Raw genomic sequence first — 21740 nt, 5'->3', positions numbered from 1 at the left:
TCCTGACTCTCCAAGAACCAGAATTATGGCTGCTAAGGTGCGGAAGGCACCCAACTGGAACACAAACACAGACAACTGTGACAGTTCTTGGGGCTCAGACATGTCACGAGTGTGGATCTAGGGGGAGGACAGACTGAGGTAATGATGGGGCCGTGTGCACTGGAGGGACTCCCCTGCTTGTTCAGATCCCTCACTTGACATGGAGTCCAGTGGTACCAAGAAGGGAAATGCAGCCCACAGCTGAGTGGGGGCATTTGCAATGGTGCTCAGAAAAGGGGCACCAGGCAGGCAGCGGGGTGGGGGTGGGGGGGCGGGGGGGTGTCCCAAGCCTCTGGCTGCAGCCTGAGCCAGCAGGGATGCTGTCGAGGTGTCACTGCCAGTCCCTCACCCTGGCCTCCACCAGGAACTGGGCTGGGGCCATGCCCTCAGGAAGAGGAGTGTTTGCAGAAAGGAAGGGGTTCTGCCACCTCCTGAGAACTCAGATAGCTGCAGTCACTCTGATTGCTGCTTCCAAACATATTCCAGCACAGCCACATACTTCTGCCCAGGAGGAAACCCAGGCAGAGAGGCTAGTCTCACACAATATGTCTTTGGAAGCAAATTTCACTGGGAGAACAGGGAGGACAGAGAAAGTGTCCCCGCAAGAGGGGAGACACGCACCGCGTATAGGCAGGCACTCCGGCCGGGAAGCTCAGCTGGGTGGCCGGGGGGGGGGGGGGGGGTCATTATCAGCCCCCTTTATGAAGGAGGGATCCAGACCTCAGGTGACTCACCTAGGAGCCCCCCGTGCTGGCCCTCAACTCCAAGCGCAGTGTGGTTCCCATCATGCCAGAGATGGAGGGCCCAGAGTCTTCCAAGAGGACCTTTCCAGTTCCCAACCCTACACTAGAACTGTCCAGGGACACGTGAGTCAGTCTGGAACGAAGTGCCACCCTCTGCCAGGGCTGCGTGCACTGCTCTGCAGCAACTTGAACTTCTTTCCAAACTTGCCTTTTCCGCCCTTATTTTGGCTGTGATTCCGGTTCCCTCTGAATCCCAGAGTGAGCCAAATACCCCCCATAACATACCTCCGGTTTACAGATGTCCCTCCAGCACCGCCCTGCAGAGTAAACAGGAAGCCCCCACAGCTGCCTGGACCTACAGACATGGGGCAGCCCAGGGTCAGACCCTTGTCCACAGCGGTCCCCTCCCGTCTGCCCCCCACCCCCTGCCACCGCCAGCAGTTGGAGCCTAGAATAAACCTAAAAGAGGTCCCCATCCCAGCAGCCTGTGTGGGAACAAAATGGCAGCCCCCACGCTGTGGGGTTTGTCTTGTTTATCCAGAGCTTTAGGATGGTGGTCTGGGCAGCCAGTCCTGGTAACTCAGTCCACAGTTGTAGTTCCACTGAGATCTAAACAACGTTTCACACCACCTACTTATGAACCCAAATACAAATCAGAAAAGGAGTTTATAGAACATGCCCGGAAAGCAGGACTGGTCATTCCTCCGGAACGTTTGGAGCATCCCCTACACCTGGCCTGTACAGCTGGCATCTTTGATGCCTATGTTCCTCTAGAGGGTGATGCTCACTTGTCCTCTCTCTTGAAGGAAGGACTGGCACAGAGAAGTGAGTGGTTGAAGAAGAAGGTGACATCACAATTGTCAGTCCGGAAGATAAGAGAACATGATCCGAATTTCAAAATAAAGGACTTCCCTGAAAAAGCTAAGGATATTTTTATTGAAGCCCACTTTTGTCTAAACAACTCAGACCATGACTGACTTCATACCTTGGACATGGTCTGGCACATCAGATATAAGAACGTCCACCGGAGCTTCATGGAGTCTTTAGAAACACCTCAGGTGGTTCAGGTTCACTGTTCAAGTCTGATGAACCAGGGCAACATATATGGTCAGCTCACCATCTGCACGCACACCCAGCAGACTCTGGCCATCTATGACCAGTTTGGCTGGTTGATGTATGGACTGGAAGGTGTGCCCAGGGATGTCCTGGAGTATGTTGTGTTTGAAAAGCACCTGGTAAATCCCTATGGGAGCTAGAGAATGCATGGCAAGGTCGTGCCCCCACGGGCACCCCCTAAGCAGCCCATCCTTTAGATGGTGATGATCCCGGGGCCCCAGCTGAAACCCGGAGAAGACCGTGAGGAGCCACAAGGAGAGGCCCAAAACTTCAGCAACCCTGATGGCAAAAATGACTCCTGGGGTGAAACGTGGCTGATGACACGGCCAGAAGCTGTGGAGTCTGGGAATGTGCAGTCAGTCATCTCTTCATCATGCTGTAGAAAGATCTACCTTTGTCCTCTGCTGTCCTGCTTGGGTGTTTTCAGCTGTCTCCTTGGCAACCACGGCTGATGGCTGGGCCCGGGTGGGTGGCTGATATGCACAGCCACGAACCTTCTTCTCCCTTTTTAAACTGTGTGTCTAGCAGCTGAGTCTCAACGAGAGTATGTTTGGATACCTGTTTTTCCTGCAGCAGAGACCATCAGGAAGAGACTGGCAGAATTTTCTTTTTAATTACAAGGCAGGGATCAGAATTTGAAATAAAACACTGTCAGGGTGTTGGACAAAAAAAAAGAATAAACCTAAAAGAGCTCTCAAAACCCAAGCCCTGGAGACACACACTTGATTCCACTGGTTATAGGATCTCCCGGCGCTTCAGTTAGACTTGACAGACGGAAAGTGAACAGGATGTGGGGACAAAGGGAGATGAATGCCTGAGGCACATGAAATCGTAGTGATGATAAACTGAGGAGGGGGTCACTCAGCCCCTGCACTCAAGATCCTGTGAAGGGTGAACCCTGGGAGGGCACAGCCAGCTGTGGCCCCTGGATGTGGAAACGCGGCCTGAAACCTTGTCGGCGCGGATGGTGCTGTGGGGACTCTGGCTGTGCACTGGCATCCTGGTTCATCTAGACACCAAGGTCTCAGCCCCGCTCTCGTCAAAAGGATGCACAAAAGCTTTGGGGCAGGAGGTAAAGATCAGCTCCCTGAGGTCTCTTTGGCGGACAGGGTGCTGCCCCATAGGGCAGACCGTGAGGCATTCTGACACAAGAGCCCATCTGAGGAAGAAGCAGGACCCAACCCCCCCAGAGATGTGGCCCGATAGGCCGGACCTCTGGCTCTGCTGCCTCGAGGTGTCCGCCCCGCCCCGCCCTGAAGGATAGAGACCTCTTGCGGCCAAGGGGTCCAGGAGCCCAGACCAGAGCTCATCCTATGGGTCTAGTGGAATCTTCCCGATAATCCGGGTGCCAGCAGGCTGCTCCACAAGGGTGGGAGGCAGGCTGCCGCTGGGACACTGTCACACAGCTGCCCTCCGAAAGCATGCCTGGAAATTAGCACTCCTCCCCTGTTTCTGCCAGCTCGACCTGCCCTGAACCCAGAAAACAGTGTGATTTCCATATTGGGCAATTCATCCTCAGATGACACGTAGACAGGGGCTTTCATGGATGGCTCTGAGGAGGTTCACAGGCCCTTGGGTCTGATGTTTATACAATTTTGACAACTCTTTATAAAAAAAAAATGTATAAAAAATTATGAATACAGGGGCATCTGGGTGGCTCAGTCAATTGAACGTCCGACTCTTGGTTTTGGCTCAGGTCATGACCTTGAAGTCTGTGAGATGGAGCCCCATGTCAGTCTCTTCACTGACAGTGCAGAGCCTGCTTGGGATTCTCTCTCTCTCTGCCCCTCCCCTGCTCACATTCTCTCTCAAAATAAGTAAACATTAAAAAAAAAGAAAAAACATGAGTACAAAATTAAGTACAAAAGTAGGTATTTTATTTATTTTTTTATCTTGAGAGAGAGAAGGAGCAAACAGGGGAGGGGCAGAGAGAGGGGGAGAGAATCCCAAGCAGACGCCCTACTCAGCACAGAACCCGACACAGGGCTCGATCCCACAACCCTGGGATCATGACCTTAGCCGAAGTCAAGAGTTAGACGCTCAGCTCACTGAGCCCCCCGGGCACCCCAGAAAAGCAGATATTATAGAAAGCAACAGGAACAGAGTTTAAAAAGCTGCAAGTCCTACACTAAAGCCAGGAGACATTGAAATACTGTGTGTGCGCTAAGCACCCACCACACCTCTGCAACATGCATCCTGCGGGTCAGCCCTGGCCACACGCTCCCAGGAGTAGCCTCTCGGGATGGCCACCCTCCTTGCCCCGAGACTCTTGCAGTGACCGGCAGCCAGGGAGGCTGCCCCACCCTCTCAGGACAGCTCTGGTGGTCACTGTCCACCAGACTTTGCGGAGAGACTGAGAACAGCTGTCACACAGCACCTGTCAGAGAGAAGCAGACCTCCAGCTACTCCTGCCTTTATTTGGAAGCTCTGTGCTATTCTCTATTGAACAAAATCAAGAAAAAAAAACTGCTCTTTTAAGAAACAACATTTGGGGGCACCTGGGTGGCTCAGTCAGTTAAGCATCCAACTTTTAACTTCAGTTCAGGTTGTGATCTCATGGTTCGTGAGTTCGAGCCCCACATCGGGCTCTGCCCTGACAGCACAGAGCCTGCTTGGGATTCTCTCTCCCTCTCTGCACCTCCCCTGCTCTCTCTCTCTCTCAAAAATAAATAAATAAACATTAAAACAAAATATGGGCGCCTGGGTGGCTCAGTCGGTTGAGTGTCCAACTTTGGCTCAGGTCGTGATCTCACGGTTTGTGGGTTCGAGCCCCGCATCGGGCTCTGTACTGACAGCTCGGAGCCTGGAGCCTGCTTCTGATTTTGTGTCTCCCTCTCTCTTTGCCCTGCCTCACTCAAGCTCTGTTTCTCTCTCTTAAAAATAAACACTAAAAAAAACCAAAAACAGTTGTGCCTATTTATAATCACAATACATTACAAAGGTTTCTTGGTAAACAGCTAAGACAAACACTGACTTACGATGCAAATAAAGGAAACCACTGAAAGTTTATTCAAATTTTTATGCAAAAGGATTTATTGGCATCAATGTCATTCATGAATATTTCCCATCACTGAAAGACTGAGGAAGAACCACTGGTTTAGCACTTTCTTATGCAAACGACCCTACCTACACACTTTAAAACGCAGACCTGATGGGGTGCTATCACAGGCGATTCAAAGGTTCCTAAATTACCTAAGACCAGCAGCTTGGTCGCTCCCAGAATCAGCTTCCAGACCTGTCAGCCTGCGGCAGGGCGCAGAGGTGGCACAGAAAGAAAGTGAATGTGCTAGCTTTGAAACTGGTTGTTAGAAGACGTCCTCAGTAGGGTTTCATGTCTACACCCAAGTCTAACTCATCGAGAAGCATCTTCCAGAACATCAGAGTCATTCCTGGAGCTGAGACAGAAGGAGCCGGGGAAGCGTCCTCAGCAGCGCCTGGCATGCCTGGCCGCTTCCTTTCTCGGCCTTCAGGACAGCAGTGTTTTCAACTCGGCCCATGCTCCACGGGTCCCTCTGGTCACAGCAAATCTCCGGTGAGGTTTCATCCAGCAATGAAGTCTAACGGAATGTACAACCTTCAGAGGACAAAACCTTTCTCCCTCGTACTCTACAAGGCTTGGGAAGTTAGTCTGAAGATTCGGGGAGGAAGGCCTGAGGAAGAGGGCTGTGGGGACAGGAGGCGCCGGCCACAGGTGTGTGGCTAGGACCTGAATCAATCTCATTTGATGAGATTCCTCATGATACTCAGGGAGGACCCTCTATACCCTGATCCGAAGTGGTTCCAGTGGTTCAAATAGTGGAAGAGTTGATACAACTGCAGGCGCGCCTCAAACCCTGGGGCCTTGGGGATTGCACTGTGGTAGGCAGAGTAGAAGGAGCGGCTGAAGCCCCCAAACATGCCAGCTATCGCCAGCTCGTATTCTGAGTGGCCATAGAAAGAAGCCGGATCAAAAATGATGGGCCCAGAGGAGTCCTCCGCCACGTTTCCTCCCCAGAGATCTCCATGCAGCAAGGCTGGGACGATGTCCAGGTCACGAAACAGGTCAGGGATCTTTAGCTGCGGAGGAAATGCGTCCTCAGCAAAGAGACCAACATGTGTCGGAGGGACGCAGATGCGTTTCTGAGTGTGGTTCAACCGCCCAAGCAGAGCGCGGCGCAGACGCACAGGGACACACACAGAGCTCAGGCACCGGCCAGCCTCACCCCACCTGCCTCAGGGCCACCCCTGTCGGGTTTGCAGGGCAAGGCTCCCCTCACCTGCAGGGCAGACCAGAGCTCCAGGGCCTCCCTGTCCCCAGACCCCTTCTCCACCATGTCCATCTGGGGCTGAATGCGCTGCCGGGCGTAGAAGGTGACCCAGTCCTCCTGCCAGACATTCACCTGCGTGGACAAAGAAGATGCCAGAGCAGGACGAGGAAGCCCAAAGTGGAGAGGCACCAGTGCGAGGGCAGGCTGTGGAAAGGCGTGCCGGCCGACCAGCAGACGGTGCCTCGCAGATGGGATTGGGACCCCAGACCCCATCCCAGAAGCGGGGACTCTCCCAGTGCAGAGCAACAGAGGCCACTCCAAGGAGCTCTAGGATGCTTTCTTTCCATCTGGACTCACGTGGGAGCACAGCAGCCAGAGCCGGCTAGCCTTCCCCGACCATAGCTCATTGCTGACCATCCACTTGGCCCCAAGGACCCCTCTTCCTCCCCTCCCAACGCTGACCATCAGAAGGGAAGCAACAGACACACACGAGAGCGCAGAGCACAGAAAAGCACTCACACGTGTACATGTCCGTACGCACACAGGGCAAGCTACAGGCAGGCGAGGAAGGGGCAGAGCCAGCTGAAACACCCCCGGAGCCCCATGGGGCAGGTGGGACCGGGGAACCCCAGCTGTCAGCCACTCACCACCCCAAGCAGGTTCCTGGACAACCTCTCACGACATTTCAAAACCTGAACAGTGTCTCCTGTGCCCCCGCGCGCACCAGGGAGCCCCTGAAAGTCTTCCAGGTCACTCAGTATTCCTCTTCAGAGAAGCCGCAGCTTCCTCCAAGAGCACAGCCACTGTCCTCCGCACCCAGCATGTGCTGGGCATCAAGTGAAGCCCCTGGACTGAAATTCCCGGGGAGTCAACCACAAAATCATAAAACCGGAAGGTACAATCCCTGTGCATCGTGCTATCGTTGAGGGTTTAGTATCAAGGAAATTTTCCTTAATTCCTAAGTTTTACCCACCTTGACACCCAGCATCCTGACTTGCTGGTCCTGTTTCTCTCAGCTTATCTAGCACATGAGGTGTGTAAACCTCATGCCAGCCTCTTAAAAATTAGCAAAGAAAAAAGGGAGCAAAGACTTTAAACCAAACTTCATAAGGAAGGGGGAGGGTGTTCTTTTCCTGAGCGGCTGACCTGCCTGGCACATGGAGCAAAGGGCCGGTGTCGCTCACCTGGGGAAGGTACCCACAGCATGTCACCACGTCAAACCCGAACTGGTCCACGAAGGGCCGTTCTGCCCGCCCGCCTCCTTTCCCTTGCAAAAGGAAAACAAGAAGGATGAATAGTTCCCACGCTCCCTCGGGCTGCTCGAGGGGCTCAGGGCATTGAGGCCTGTCCTGGGTGTGCCCTTCCCCCACGCCCCGTCTAGAGACAGAGCAGGGCCTGGGTCTGCACAGACCCCCAGGACCCAGGAACAGAGCCTGCTCCAATACACTCAACTACGGCCAGGAGAGGCACCAGAGGGCGCTGAGCGCTAAGCGCAGGCACAACACTGCCTGAAAAGGAGGAAAACCACCCGCCTGGACCCAGCAGGAGAGGAGGGCTCTCAGGGGTCAGCCCAGCTCTTGCACGTGAGAAGAATAAACTGCGGGGATCTGAACTGGCCTCCTTTGCATCCTCTGCGTCTCCCCCAAACTCAGAGCAAACCCCAAAGGCCTGAACTACGTGTGGCTTGGAAGGGGTGGGTGGAATCTGACAGGGTCTGTCTAACACAGCAGATTCTCGGCCACCTGTCCCTGGTGTGTCAGACACTCTGTTAGCAGAGTGACCCCGTGGGCTGCACACGGATTATCACGTGCCAAAGGATAAAAATACTGGAAGACACTCTCAGTGCTAACATTAAGCTGTAGAAACGTCGATGTGAGGGCTGCCATGCTGTGCCTCACGTGTGGCTATTCTTACAAGAGGCACCACACAGAAAGCCAGGGCAACCTTGACGGGCTTTCTTCTGGGGAATGAGGGTGAAAGGAACCAAACATGACGGGGTTTCAAGTCCAGGACATGCTTCCCTTCCAAATCCACTGTGACACAGGACAGGCACCCCACACACGTGGCCCTGGGGTTGACGCTCCTTTCCTGTGCCATCAACACAGACCTGACCCTCCTTCAGCCGTGGCAGGACCCCACCCACGCACCCACGCTGGCCAAATGTCCTCAAGGGGCCCTTGCACTCGCACAGCCCCATACCCACGGTGCCGGCCTCCTTCTGGAGCGTCTCCCCAAGCCTCTTGTTCTCTAGATGCAGGTCTGCGAGCTGGGCTCCAAGCTTTGCAGCATGACTGTGAAACAAACAGCATCAGCTAAGTGTGTGGCACACAAAACACGGGGACACAGCCACCCGTGGTCTCAGGCCACATAAAGCAGGTCAGGGGACAGGACGTCTGCTTTGGTGGAGCAAAGGGGACAAGAAGGACCCTGGCTGTTTGATGGTCTCTCCCAGCCTTTCCGTGGCTGCTGGGTTGTCAGCGTCTCACCTGGGGAGATCCCTTTCCCGTTTGCCTTTGGCGTGCGGAGTAGCGTCACTCTCTGCAGAACCCATGATGTGTGAGGTCATGGGTTCCTCAAAATTACACCCCCAGATGCAAGCTTTCAGGTAAGGAACCCCTCGGAAAGAAAACAAAGACAACCAAAGGAGAAGGTGCCAAGACAGACCTGCTCAGGTAGCGCATGTCCAAATGCTCCATCACCAGCATGCTGCCGCCTCCCGGGGCGTCGAGGACCTTGATGGGCTTGGGCGCTTTCACTGTGCCCGTTCTCAGGATGGCCATTAGACTTGCCATCTCACCTTCAAACATTCTCTTGGCCTTTCCGAAAAACAACGGAGATGGAGAAGAGAAGGGAGAGCAAGATTACTTCCGGAAAGGTTCTACTTGGACATGTTTTCTTGAGCATCACAATTTCTTTTTAACGTTTTTTTAACATTTACTTATTTTTGAGAGCGGGCGAGCAAGAGAACACGTTGGTGCACATGCACGTATGAGCAGGGGAGGGGCAGAGAGAGAGGGACACAGAATCCCACGCAGGCTCCAGGCTCCAAGCTGTCAGTACAGAGCCCCATGCGGGGCTTGAACTCACAAACAGTGAGATCATGACCTGAGCGGAAGGCAGACACTTAACCGACCGAGCCCCACTGGCGCCGGCACCCCATGAGCATTACAATTTCAGTCCAAGGCTGTCCTGACTGCAGACTCAGCAGACACAGGCAGCTTTTCTAGCTTTTCGGCAGAGTGGATTACACGCTCTGAAGCTGCACGGGGGTAAGAGCGACGATACTTCCTCATTCTGGACCCTCATCTGCACTCTCGTGAGTCTCTCCTGGGAGGGAAGTAAAAGGCCTCTCACATTCCACTGAGCGCCTAGTGTGGAGCCAGACTGTGTACGTGGGCCATCGTCAGACAGCACCTCACCCGCAGTCCTGTCCCACCAGACCCTCCGCCTGCACGGGCCAGGAACCAGGGGCCACCTTTCACTGGGTCTGAGGGCACCTCCCACCTCGCCCAGGAAGACATCCCAACTAGAGCACCACGTCCATCCTCTCCCCCAGACTGCAGCAACCATCCTTACTTCGTCTTCTTGCTGACCACGGCAGGGGCCCTTACCGAAGGCAAATCCCACCCTGGAACACACCCTGAGCTAGCAACTTGCGCCACAGCAGCAGGGGTCTGGCCCCGGCCGCTTTCCTATGCTCATTTGGGGCCCCTTCCCCAGGCCCCACCCCATACCTCCATGTACCGCTGTGCACACACCGCACATGCACACACATCCCTGTGCCCTGGGTTACAGCCTTCTTTTAGTTGCCCAAAGATCGAGGCTTCAATGTGCAGGGGCACGTCTGCTTGGGACACCACTCCCACCTTTTGCCAGGTCAGACCCTTCATCACCACACTTCAGATCTTAACATGTTCTGACCTCTCAGAAAAATCTGCCCTAACTTCCCACACTAGGTAACTATTCCCTTCAAAAGTTTTTTTTTTAATTTATTTATTTTGCTAGAGCATGCGAGCACAAGTAGGGGAGGGGCAGAAAGAGAGGGAGAGAGAGAATCCCAAGCAGGTTCCACACTATCAGCACAGAGCCGGATGCGGGGCTCGAACTCACAAACCGTGAGATCATGACCTGTGCCAAAGTCGAGTCGGACGTGTGACTGACTGAGCCACCTAGGCGCCCACCACTCCCTTTAAAGTTGCTTTTATTTTAAGTCAAAATGTACACAAGCAGGAACAGAAAAGGGCACAAGCGGGAGCATCTGATTCCAATTCTCAGTAAGTCCAGACATGGTGTGACCGCGGCCCGGAGGCTCCACAGCCCCCAGCCGCCTGCTCCACACAGATTTGCCTCGTCTGCTTTGTCCTTCTACATGCAGAGGCAGACAGTCTGGCTTCTATGTCCCACTGCCTTTGTTATGCTGCTGCATCAACAGAGGTTATTCTCACTGCCGCACAGAGCTCCACAGCGCGAACATTCCGGAATGGGCTCACCCAGCATACTGGGGACAGACAGCTGGGCTTCCAGCATGGGGCTACTCGTTGTCAGGACTGACTCTGTGACCTCAGGCAAGTTACTTAAAGTCTCTGTGCCTGTTTCCGCACGTGTAAAAACGGGGTCAAAAACAGTACCAATCTCACAGGCTCGCTGCCATAAGTAACTGAGTTGGCAGCCAACACTTACTAGGCCCATTCCAAACACTTTATAAACGGTGCTATTATCATACTACCTTCTACCGAGGAGGAAGATAAGAGCTGTGCCTTGAGAATTTTCCAAACGTTCTCTTTAGGAAATAAAGGGAAAACGACTGGGCCCCGGCTGCACTTCGTACTAGAGCACTGGTCGTGAAAAGGAGAGTAAGGCGTAGAATAAAAACAATAATCACCTGGGGAGAGGTGCAGGGGGATCTGTGAACATAGCCAGAGGTGAAGCCTCCCTCACAGAAGTGTCTGCTGCTCCTCGAGAGGAGGGAGAAGTAGGCAGCAGGTGTGGGTAGGCCTACACAAAAGATCTGGAGCTCCTTAGGAGGAGGGGAGGAACCCAGCAGCACGCAATTAGGCAAGACAGAGACGAATAATCTTATTTAGAGCGGTCAATTCAAGCGGGGTGAGAAGGAAAAGAGAAGAGCAATGGTGCAGTCTCCTCCCGGAAGGGTTGGAAGGTGTTTTCACCTCCTACAAGGTAAAGCAGTACAAAGTCCTGTTTCCCATACGACCGGCAGATGTGTATGCTACGGCCAACACATCTGCATAACTCACATAGTATTTTCAAAGCAAGCTAGAAATTTGGAACTATCTACCAAAGGACAAGAAGGAACTTATGTGAGGAAGATTGGCAAAAAGAAAACGGACTTGGGGTGCTCACAGCTGGCTTGGTCAGTGGAGCGTGTGACTCGACCTTGGGGTTGTGAGTTCGAGCCCCACGTTGGGCGTAGAGATTACTTAAATATAAAAAATGTAGGTGGCTCCGTCGCGCAATGGATAGCGCATTGGACTTCTAAAATCTTAATATAAAAATAAAAAAAGAAAGGAGATGGACTTTGATGACAAAAGAAGAACCTGAAGAAATAGCACCAGAAGAACAAGGCTTGAAAAGTGTCACTAAGTGGACCTACTGTCATCGTCAGAAAGTATTTGCTTCCCCTCTAACAAACACAGTCTTGAATTGTAACAAATGCCAGCAAGGTCCAAACACAAACATGCCTTATAAACGGGAAGAACACACACCGGAGAAGCCCCCACAGCAGGACGTGGGGAGGGACAGCACCCACACTAGGACCGCGTGAAGGCACTCCAAACACAAATGCTGACAAATCCCTGAGAGGCCGCAGCACTGAGCGCAGCTGATCTCCCCACAACACAGGGCTGAAGGCTGGTCTAGGAGAGCAGTGCGTCAGAGAGAGCTCATCCCCAACCACGGAGGGTGCGGCGCGCACCCGGGAAGAAAATGAAAACACCTGCAGGAGTGAGTGAAAGCAAGCCAGGTGTGCGATACGCGGCCCTGGTCCTGGGGTCAGTCCCTGCAGCCCTGTTTGCAACAAGGCATTGCCTGATCCCGCCCATTGCCTAGGGGAGCCAGCCTGGGCCTTCCAGAGGAGAGTCCTGGGGTGACCCACCCAGACTGGGCAGCGAGGTGACACCAACACCCAGGGGGAAGCACAAGGTCAGCAGCAGTGAGGTTCACCTACTTTCCACAGGGCCCTCTCCACGTTTCTGCAGGAACAGAAGTTTTCGGAGTGGGTGGCCCGTCCCCCCAGGCCTATGTTGACACCCGCAATGTGACGGTGTTGGAAGGCGATCAGGCTCCATGTGGCTGGAGCCCTCATACTGGGACCAGGGCTCTTAGGAAAGAGGCCCCAGAGGGCTCCCTTGCCCATGTGACAGGTGCGGACACAGGGAGAAGTCCCCTTCCCCATCACGAAGTGGGCTGTCACCAGACACCTTCCAGCGCCCAGAGGGGAGAAGAGCCGTCTGCTCTCAAGCTGTCCGCTCTGTGCTCTCCGTTACCCCGCGCGCCCCAATGACCGAGGCGGTGGCTACGTTATCCTCGGTAATTCAGAAAGGTCCCAGGACGAGAGAGGCTTCTACTACCAGCCCTTGTTCAAAACTCCCCAAACAGGGGACTTTCTCAAAGGAGCGGCCGCAGGCATCACTGGAAAACCATCCCCAGCACCCACCACCCACACCACAGCAGGGAGCAAACCTGGGCGCAGGGGTCCCCAGAGGGCTGCCTACAGGGTCCGCTAACCTGCCCAGGGCTGACAGGACGGATTCCGGGTGCACGACCCCAGGATCGCCCAGACGCAGCCATGACGGGCAAGGGCTTCATCAAGGACCACCACCCTGTGGCCCTCCTGTGCGGCCCCCACCCCCACGCCAGACCCCGAATCGCGGACCTCCGACCCCCTAGACTCGGGACCAGGACCCCAGATCCCGCCCCGGGCCTGCAGCCCCACCCAGACCCCAATCGCCGACCACCACCCACCCACCCCGGCCCCGCCCACGGCGGCCCTGACCTCCGCCTTGGAGTTCACTTTCACAAACACGCGTCCTCTGTCCGTGTCGTAACTCTGGCCCTGGCTAATGCACCCGCCCCCCGAGTGACCCGTAGCCTTGACGAAGTCGCAGCCCAGCTCCCGCCTCAGCAGAGCCTCCATGTTCCACGAAGCGCGGTGGCGGACTGCCTCAGGCTGGGGGAAAGCTAGCGGCGGAGACGCAGAGTGATTGGGTGAGGTGTGGGAGGGGCGGGATCGAGCCGCAAGAGCTCCCAGGGATTGGGTGAGACACCACGGGACTGGGGTGAGTGCTGAGGGGCGGGACCGGGCCGCCAGGACACCCGGCAATTGGGTGAGACGCTGAGGGGCGGGACCGGGCCTCTAGAACGCTGAGGAGCAGCGGGTCTCTTCCGGCGGTTGTGAAGTTGATAACTGGTGGTAGGCGAGAGAGCTCCCCCTTCCGGCCGCCGTGTCCATTTTAGGAGAGATTGTCTTCTATTCCTGCTCAAACACGTGATTGTTGGTCTCCCCAGCTAGAAGAGCGATCGCAGTCAGCTTTGCTTCCTGTGTTAGTTGAGGTTCTCCAGAGGAGAGGGGACAGGATATGTACCCGGAAAGAGAGGTTAGTTTTAAGGGTGGGCTCTGTTAACCTTAAAAGTAATAAAAAATAATAAAACAGTTATTTTACCAGCAAAGATGGGATTATTTGGGAATAGCAGAGACTTGCTTGGCAGGGTAAGTAGACTTGCCAGAACCAGGGGCAAGTCTGGAGAACGGGGAGACGAGAGGGAGCTGTAAGCGAGACACATGGATGACACCAGGTGCTGGTGACACCACGTGCTGGACACAAGTCAGACGGTGAAGTCATTATTCGCAGCAACAATAAATTAAGTAAAAACTGCATGAACAATAGAGGACCCGATATATTTGCAGTAGAAGTGGCTCCAAAGTCTACAATAGTTTGTCAACATGTGATGCCTCTGTGGGAACGACAAGACTGGGTATGTTACTGTGTGTATTCCCTTGTATCTTAAATACTGTTTTCTACTTGAGGCTATCAAACTAAGAACTAGTCCATTTTAGTCTCTTATTTGTTGGTCAACTAAATGCTAATCAACTTAACTGATGCACATAATCTGTTTAATTTGTATGTATTTATGTTCTATGCCCATGTTATAGGCTTTATTATTAAAATATAAATAAATAGAGGATGAGGCTCCATAGCTCAGGGGTTAGAGCACTGGTCTTGTAAAATATAAATAAATAGAGGAAAGGGGGAAGTGTGATGCTCTCTCATTGGCTGGGCTGTTGCTGGAGCAGCAGGAAACCTTCTTGTTGCTGGGTAAGTACTGTCCACCTGCCTCTCCTCATGCTGGGTCTGCAGTTGATAAGTAGTGCCAGGTGCCACAGCTCCCCTGCACCCCCCCCCCCGCACCCCCCTATCAATTTATTAATTACATCAACTACATTAAATTAAAATGTTAAAGGCTCCTGGGCCGATTTAGCAGCTTAGATGAGAGAATTGGTAAACTGGAAGATGTCAGAAGTCATGAAGAATGTGTCACAAGGAGACAAACAGGGAAATTACAGGCAAGATAAGAGACATGGAAAAAGGTAGACATTTAACTGGAGTTCCAGAAAAAGGGAAAGAAACAGGCTATAACTGAACAGAAAATGGCTGAGAATTTTCTAGAACTGATAAAATACACCAACCCTCAGATGCAAGTTCCCCCCAAATCTTAACCTGGATAAACTAAAAGTTCACATATAGGCAAGTAACAGGGAAATTGCAGGCCACCAAAGGCATGGGAAGTCTCCAGTGTAGCCAGCAAGAAATGTCAGATTGCTTTTATTTTTAATGTTTATTTATTTTTGAGACAGAGACAGAGAGTGCAAGCGGGGGAGGGGCAGAGAGAGAGGGAGACACAGAATCTGAAGCAGGCTCCAGGCTCTGAGTTGTCAGCACAGAGCCGGACGTGGGGGGCTGGAACTCACAAGCTGTGAGATTATGACCTGAGCCGAAGTCGGACACTTAACGCACTGAGCCACCCAGGTGCCCCCAGATTGCTATGAAATGATTAATGTTTGGTTTCCCAACACTAATACTGGAAGCCAAAAAGGTAGTGGAATAGTTGTCACCAAAAGAGTATAACTGCCCAGGGAAAATAAGTTTTCAAGAATGAAAATGAAATAAAGACATTGCTCGGGAAGATGGCAGAGTAGGAAGACGTTAGACTCACCTTGTCCCACAGAGACAGCTAAATAACACCCACATCAGTGTAAAAAACCCAGAAGATGACCCGAAGATGGCAGAACAGACTCTCCATAGCTAAATGTAGAGAAGAGGCCACATGGAAGAGGGTAGGAAGGAAGGAGACACAGTTGGGAGCCCTTTGGAACTAGGGACTGTCCTCAGGAGGGAGAGACACAGGTGCATGGAAAGGGGAGAGGACAAGACTCTCACACCAGCCATGCAGTCATGGGAAACACACATGAAAAACAGAGGGGCATAATTTCACAAGTTTACAAGCCTGTGGGACTTAACACTTAGAACTTTAAGATATGATTCAGACTGGGGCTCCTGGGTGGCTCAGGCAGCTGACCTTCCGACTCTTGATTTCGGCTCAGGTCATGATCTCAGGGTCGTTGTGCTCTGTGCTGAGCATGGAGCCTGCTTGGGATTCTCTCTCTCTCTCTCTCTCTCTCTCTCTCTCTCTCTCTCTCTCTCTCCTACTGCCCCTCCCCCCCAATAAAAGCAAAGAAAAAGACATTACTCAGACTGAAGACCATTTGCTTTTATTTCTAGTGACGCAATTTTCTACCAGGAGGACCCTCCCAAAGGAAAGCCAAAAGGATGCTTTTCAGCCAAAAAAAAAGTGATCACAGGTTGTAAAGCCAAAATCTAAGAAGGAGCACAGAGCAAATAAAGTGGTACATAAGTGAGAAAATCTAATTGTACAAAATAACAGTAAGTCTTGTATGACAAAATGAGAGAATTTTTAAAACAGTTGAATTTTACATTTTCATTTAAAAGGTTCGGGGCACCTGGGTGGCTCAGGCGGTTGAGCATGTCTGTGCTGACAGCTCAGAGCCTGGAGTCCGCTTCTGATTCTGTGTCTCCCTCTCTCTCTGCCCCTCTCCTGCTCGTGCTCTGTGTCTCTCTCTCTGTCAAAAATGAATAAACATTAAAAAAAAGAGTAAATTGTTGTAAGGTGTTCGTGTTGTTTGTTCAAGAGTAAAGGTAAAGGAGGGGCACCTGGCTGGCTCGGTCAGTGGAGAGTGCAACTATCAATCTCAGGGTTGCAAGTTCAAGCCCTATGTTAGGAAAAGGTCATTTATTACTATCGAATAAAACCTCAGCGGGAGACCCTTCCGATGTATGTCAAGGGACCATATGCTTGGAGGATGATCGCTAACATGTATCTTGGGGGTGGAGATAAAGGAAGTTTCCAAAGGGATGTTTACATGTTAAAGGAGACTTACAGGATCCTGGGGGGCTGGGCTAAGATTGCCTTTTGCCCTTAGCTAAGTGTCATCATGGAGGCAGCTGAGCTCCTAGAGGGAGGTCACTCTGCCAGTCTCAAGGATTTGTCAATGGGCTGTAAGTTGTAAGGAAATGTCATTTTTTCTTTTGCCTTTGTTTCCACGTCAATACCAGTTTCATCCACACAAGATTTTGCAGACTCTGTACCTGCCCTTACAAATGCTCTCTCCAGCTCAGGATTTCTGTTGGGTCTAATTTTCCTGAACCAAGTAAAAAGATCTAAATTTCATCAGGCATTGTTTTAGCCAATCTTTATAAATCTGTGTTGATTATTTGCAGCAGGGATATTAATTATGTATTAGAGAAAAGACCAATCACGTGTGTTTATTCAACCATGAGAAAATGTTCCCCGTTGGTTCCATAGAGGAAGATGGGGCTCCAGCTTTGCAAACTGGATGCTTTCATACCTCTCTAGATACTCTGTGGCCTTTGGGCAGAACTCCTGATTTTCAGCAATCTGCTGTTGCCCCCTCTCAGGTCGGCCTTCCCTCGGACCTCTTCCTCTCTGCAGCAGGGTTTGCTCTCCTGTGTCCTGAGGCCATCCTCCTGAGGAAGGCTGCAGCCTCCTTTTCCTTCCTGTCTGATTCTTTGTCCATGGCCTGCCTTGTGCTTGCATACGTGTGCACACTGGTACCTCCACCCAACTGTCCCCACCCTGGTTGGCAAGCCCCAGGCCCACTCCTGTTGCACAGCCAACATGCGCCTCACCTCTCCCTGCGACAGCCCGTGATGCACTAATGACACTGAAAGGAGGGGACAGATCCCTGTTGGACCACAGGGTGTGTGGAAGGGTGAAGGGCGCCCAGTGGAGGCCTCCTAGGGTCTCCACCGGGATACCAGCAGATGGCCTAACTGAGCACTTACTGTGTACCAGCAGCTTCCCCAACACTTGTGACGTGTGCTACTCCGGGACTTCGCACAAGGAACCCTTCTCTCTTAAGAAACGGGGAAACCGAGGCCCAGGGAGTGCGGTTGCTTGCCCAAAGTCACCCAGGTGGGGAACACTGGAGTCAGGATCCTGCCTCGGGCAAATCTCTGACTCCCTCTGACCTCAAAGTCTGCAAAAGCAAGCTCACCGCACTCCCCAGCTGGGTCTACGGATTCGCGCGACTCTAACGGTGACACAGAGGAGAACTGCGTCCGCCCCTGCCAACGTCCCAAGAGCTGGGCGGCTCTCACGGCTACCTCGCTGGTCATCAAGGTCGCGCTCGTCGTGTGGGGTCCCGCCTGAGCATTCCCGGGGACGACGGCCGCCAACCTCTGACAAGTGGCTGCCCCGTCACGCAGCCCTTCTTGCGGGCCTCCGTCAGACCCCCGTCGCAGGGACACTCTCGCCCGGGCAGGTAGGGGTCGGGCCAGGTGGGGGGCTGCGCGCGGCCGGGAATGGAGGATCGCGGGGCTTCAGCCTTCGGTCCCCAGCGCTTCGGGCTGGCCGGGGGGCTTCCCACCCCATGTCCCTCCCTGGCCGTGGGGGGCCGAGCGGTGGGCGGGCGGGACCTAGGCGCGACAGCGGGGGGCGGGGCAGGTGGGCGTCTGGGCGGAGCAATGGGTGGGTGGGACCTGTTGGGCAGTGGGTGGGCGGGGCAAGGCCTGAGAGGAGCAAGGGGCGGGAAAGCGGGTGGGCGGGGAGAGGGCGGGGTCTGGGCGGGTGGGAGGGGTCGGAGCAGGCGGGGCAGCAGAAGGCCGGGCAGGGTGGGCGGGTCCGGGCGGAGCAGTTGGTGGGCGGGGCATGTTGGGGCGGGGCAGAGGGCGGGGCCTGCTGGCCAGTGGGGGCAGGACCTGAGCGCAGCAGCGGATGGGCGGGGCAAAGGGCGGGGCCTGAGCGGAGCAAATGTCAGGAAACCTACAGTAAATGGATTCTGTCTAGCGACTCTGGGGCTGTACTTTCTGTCTGTACTTTCTGGGGCATCCGTGAGGTTACAGTTTTGCCTAAAATAGGTTTTCTTTCTGTGGCGGAAGAACAACTGGCACCTTGGCTGTGAATTCTTGGTGAGTCATCAGCAAACAGGCACCCAGAGTGAAACTGCGCTCAGCTGTTAGTTGCTATTTACTTCTTGTCAGCAGGGGAGAGAAGTAAGGAGAGTTAATTGGAGTGTGCAAGTGCCTGGCTCTGGAGAAAATATGGTCAGTCCCTTTTTAGTTCTTCAGTCTATTTTTGTTTGAGCATCAGAGAAAGATACTTAATAAATGCTTTTCCATAGTCAAATGGGATAAAAATTTCACATTATGTAGAGAGATTCCTTTCATACCATCCAGAGATGGCAGATATTCCTTCTCTCCCACCTTCTGTAATAAAGGACCCCTCGATGGTGCTCTAGGCCAGAAGCCACTGCACAGTGCTGCACACACACCGTGTGCCATGAGCTCTGTGCTTCCAAACAGGTGACTGGCAGTTCCATGATTAAACAGTTACTACCGGATCCATCAATTCCAGGCCCACACACGTGCCCAAGGGACACGAAAACATACATCCACACAGACACTGGATACAAATGTTCAAAGCAGCTCTATTCTCAGAGCTAAAAGATGTAAACAACCCAAATGTTCATCAACAGATTAATAAGCAAAATGTGGTCCATCCGTACAATGGAATATTATTAGGCTTTAAAAAGGAAGGGAATTCTGACAGATGCTACAACATAGGTGAACAGTGAAGACATGTTCGTGAAATAATTCAGTCACAAGAGTGAATATTATATGATTCTATTTATATGAAGTCCCCAGAGAAGTCATGTTCATAGACGGAAAGTAGAATGGTGGTTACCAGGGGCTGGGGGAGGTGGATGGGGAGTTAGTGTTTAATTATTTTATTTTATTTTTAAATGTTTATGTTAGAGGGGCGCCTGGGTGGCTCAGTCGGCTGAGCATCCAACTTCAGCTCAGGTCATGATCTCACGGTCCATGAGTTCAAGCCCCGCGTCGGGTTCTGTGCTGACAGCTGGGAGTCGGGAGCCTGGAGCCTGCTTCAGATTCTGTGTCTCCCTCCCTCTCTCTCTCTCTCTCTCTCTCTGCCCCTCCCCTGCTCATGTTCTGTCTCTCTCTCTGTCAAAAATAAATAAGCATTAAAAAAAAATTAAATGTTTATGTTAGAGAGAGAGACAGAGTGTGAGTGAGGGAGGGGCAGAGAGAGACAGGGAGACACAGAATCCAAAGCAGTCTCTCCAGGCTCTGTCATTAAAGAGTCTGACATGGGGCTCGAACCCGCAAACAGCAAGATCATGACCTGCGCAGAAGTCAGACGCTTAACTAAGCCACTGAGGTGCCCCTATTTTATTTTGTTTTATTTTTTTTTATTTTTTTTTTAACGTTTATTTATTTTTGAGACAGAGAGACAGAGCATGAACGGGGGAGGGTCAGAGAGAGGGAGACACAGAATCTGAAATAGGTTCCAGGCTCCGAGCTGTCAGCACAGAGCCCGACGCGGGGCTCGAACCCACGAACTGTGAGATCATGACCTGAGCCGAAGTCGGCCGCTCAACCGACTGAGCCACGCAGGCGCCCCTGTTTTGTTTTGTTTTAGAGAGAGAAAGAGAGCAGGGGAGAGGGGCAGAGAGAGAGAGAGAGAGAGAGAGAGAGAGAGAGAGAATCCCAAGGAGTTTCCACATTGTCAGCGCAGGGCTCAATCTCACCACTCTGGGATCATGACCCGAGCCAAAATCAATCAAGAGTCAGATGTTCAACAGACTGAGCCACACAGGCGCCCCTCAGGAGGGAGTTAGTGTTTAATGGGAACAGTGTTTCAGCTTGAGGACAACGAAAATGCTCTGCAGATGGGTGGTGGAGATGATTGTACAACGTGAATGTGCTTAGTGCCACTGAACTGTACATTTAAACATGGGTGAAATGGTAAATTATATGTAATATATATATACATACATATATGTATGTATATATTACTACAATTTAAAAATAAACACAAAACCAGGTCTGTGTTGCTGTACTGACTCCAGCAGTGGAAGCTACAGTCAGGGCCTCTGGTCCTCATGGTTTCTCCGAGCCCTCCTTTTCTTAGTATAGTGGGGATGACAATCCCCACCTGTCAGGGTCACCATGAGGTTAAAGTGGGCCACCACAGGTGTCCCAGGACTCTCACTATAGGCCTGGACCACTCTAAATAGACCGTTTGCTCCTAGCCCCAGGTGCAGCTTGGGAAGATTCTCCTCTCCTTTCCCCTGGAGTCACACCTGACCTTAACTTACCATTTAATGTCACAGTTGGAGGAAACAGATCAGTCATGATCAGCCAGGAGGTGCTCATGGGAGCTACCGTAGAAGCCCCACCTGTTCTCATCTCAGGGTGAGGGATTGCCATGTGCGATTCTGGAGACATTTTTAGTGGTTACAACTGGGAGAGGAGTTCACTGGCATCTAATGGATAGGGGTCATCAGCATCCAGCAATGCACAGAACTACCCACCACAGAGCAGCCCCTGGAGGCTGGTTCAGATACCCTACTCTAGACCCCAAGACCATCTAACAACTCAGGGAAAGGCTAGCTGAGGGATGGGTGGGCACAACTCTCCAGTGGGCAGAACTCCACACTCCAGAACTCATTCTTGCTCTGGGTGGTTCTAGGGCCCCTAACCACCATGGGCCCAGTTGTGGACTGAACATGTCCCTGCCAAAAATCCATATATTGAAGCCCTAAATCCCAATGTAATAATACATGGACATGGGGACCTTTGGGAGGTAATTAGAGCTAGATAAGACCATCAGAGTGGGGCCCTTGTGATGGCATTAGTGCCCTTAGAAGAGAGAAACCAGAAAGCTTGCACTCTCTTTCCCTCCCTCTCTCTCTCTCTCTCTCTCTCTCTCTCTCCCTCTCTCTCTCTCTCTCTCTCTCTCCCCACTGTGTGAGGACATATAGTAGGAAAGAGCTGTCTGCAAGTCAGGAGGAGGGTCTCACCAGGAACCAAAACAACTGGCACCTTGGTCAGGACTTCTAACCTGCAGAATGGTGAGAAGTAAATGTCTGCTTGTTTAAGCCCCCAACCTAGGGCATTTTGTCACAGCAGCCCAAGCTGGTGAAGACAGGCCCCTTCTGCTTGCAACTGGCCCAGAT

The 21740-nt window shown here is 52.6% G+C and overlaps 1 protein-coding gene, 2 long non-coding RNA genes and 1 pseudogene across 4 annotated transcripts; 3 read left to right on the top strand and 1 right to left on the bottom strand.

Moving 5' to 3' along the window:
* Nucleotides 1-1282: 1282 nt before the first annotated feature.
* Nucleotides 1283-2396, top strand: LOC122206143 (annotated as a pseudogene).
* Nucleotides 2397-4919: 2523 nt separating this feature from the next.
* Nucleotides 4920-13384, bottom strand: LOC122206145 (fructosamine 3 kinase related protein). The gene is made up of 6 exons (XM_042915035.1): nt 13158-13384; nt 8810-8961; nt 8345-8436; nt 7330-7412; nt 6155-6277; nt 4920-5954 (listed from the first exon to the last, which is right to left on the bottom strand). Exons 1-6 carry the CDS (start codon nt 13296-13298, stop codon nt 5616-5618), a joined length of 930 nt encoding a protein of 309 aa, XP_042770969.1. The 5' UTR covers nt 13299-13384; the 3' UTR covers nt 4920-5615.
* A 67-nt stretch (nt 13385-13451) lies between these two features.
* LOC122206147 lies at nt 13452-16192 on the top strand. The gene is made up of 3 exons (XR_006196374.1): nt 13452-13758; nt 13958-14137; nt 15943-16192. It is a non-coding gene; the product is annotated as an uncharacterized LOC122206147 (long non-coding RNA).
* Nucleotides 16193-17938: 1746 nt separating this feature from the next.
* On the top strand, nt 17939-18899 carry LOC122206148. 2 transcript variants are annotated; one of them, XR_006196375.1, is made up of 2 exons: nt 17939-18023; nt 18619-18899. It is a non-coding gene; the product is annotated as an uncharacterized LOC122206148 (long non-coding RNA). The 2 variants fall into 2 exon arrangements; XR_006196376.1 differs by having other exon boundaries at nt 17944-18023; nt 18640-18899.
* Nucleotides 18900-21740: the final 2841 nt, after the last annotated feature.

The sequence above is a fragment of the Panthera leo genome, chromosome E1 (genome assembly GCF_018350215.1).
Source record: "Panthera leo isolate Ple1 chromosome E1, P.leo_Ple1_pat1.1, whole genome shotgun sequence".
NCBI lineage: Eukaryota > Metazoa > Chordata > Mammalia > Carnivora > Felidae > Panthera > Panthera leo.
The sequence above is the reverse complement of the archived record's forward strand: the minus strand, read 5'-3'. Positions and strand labels throughout refer to the sequence as shown.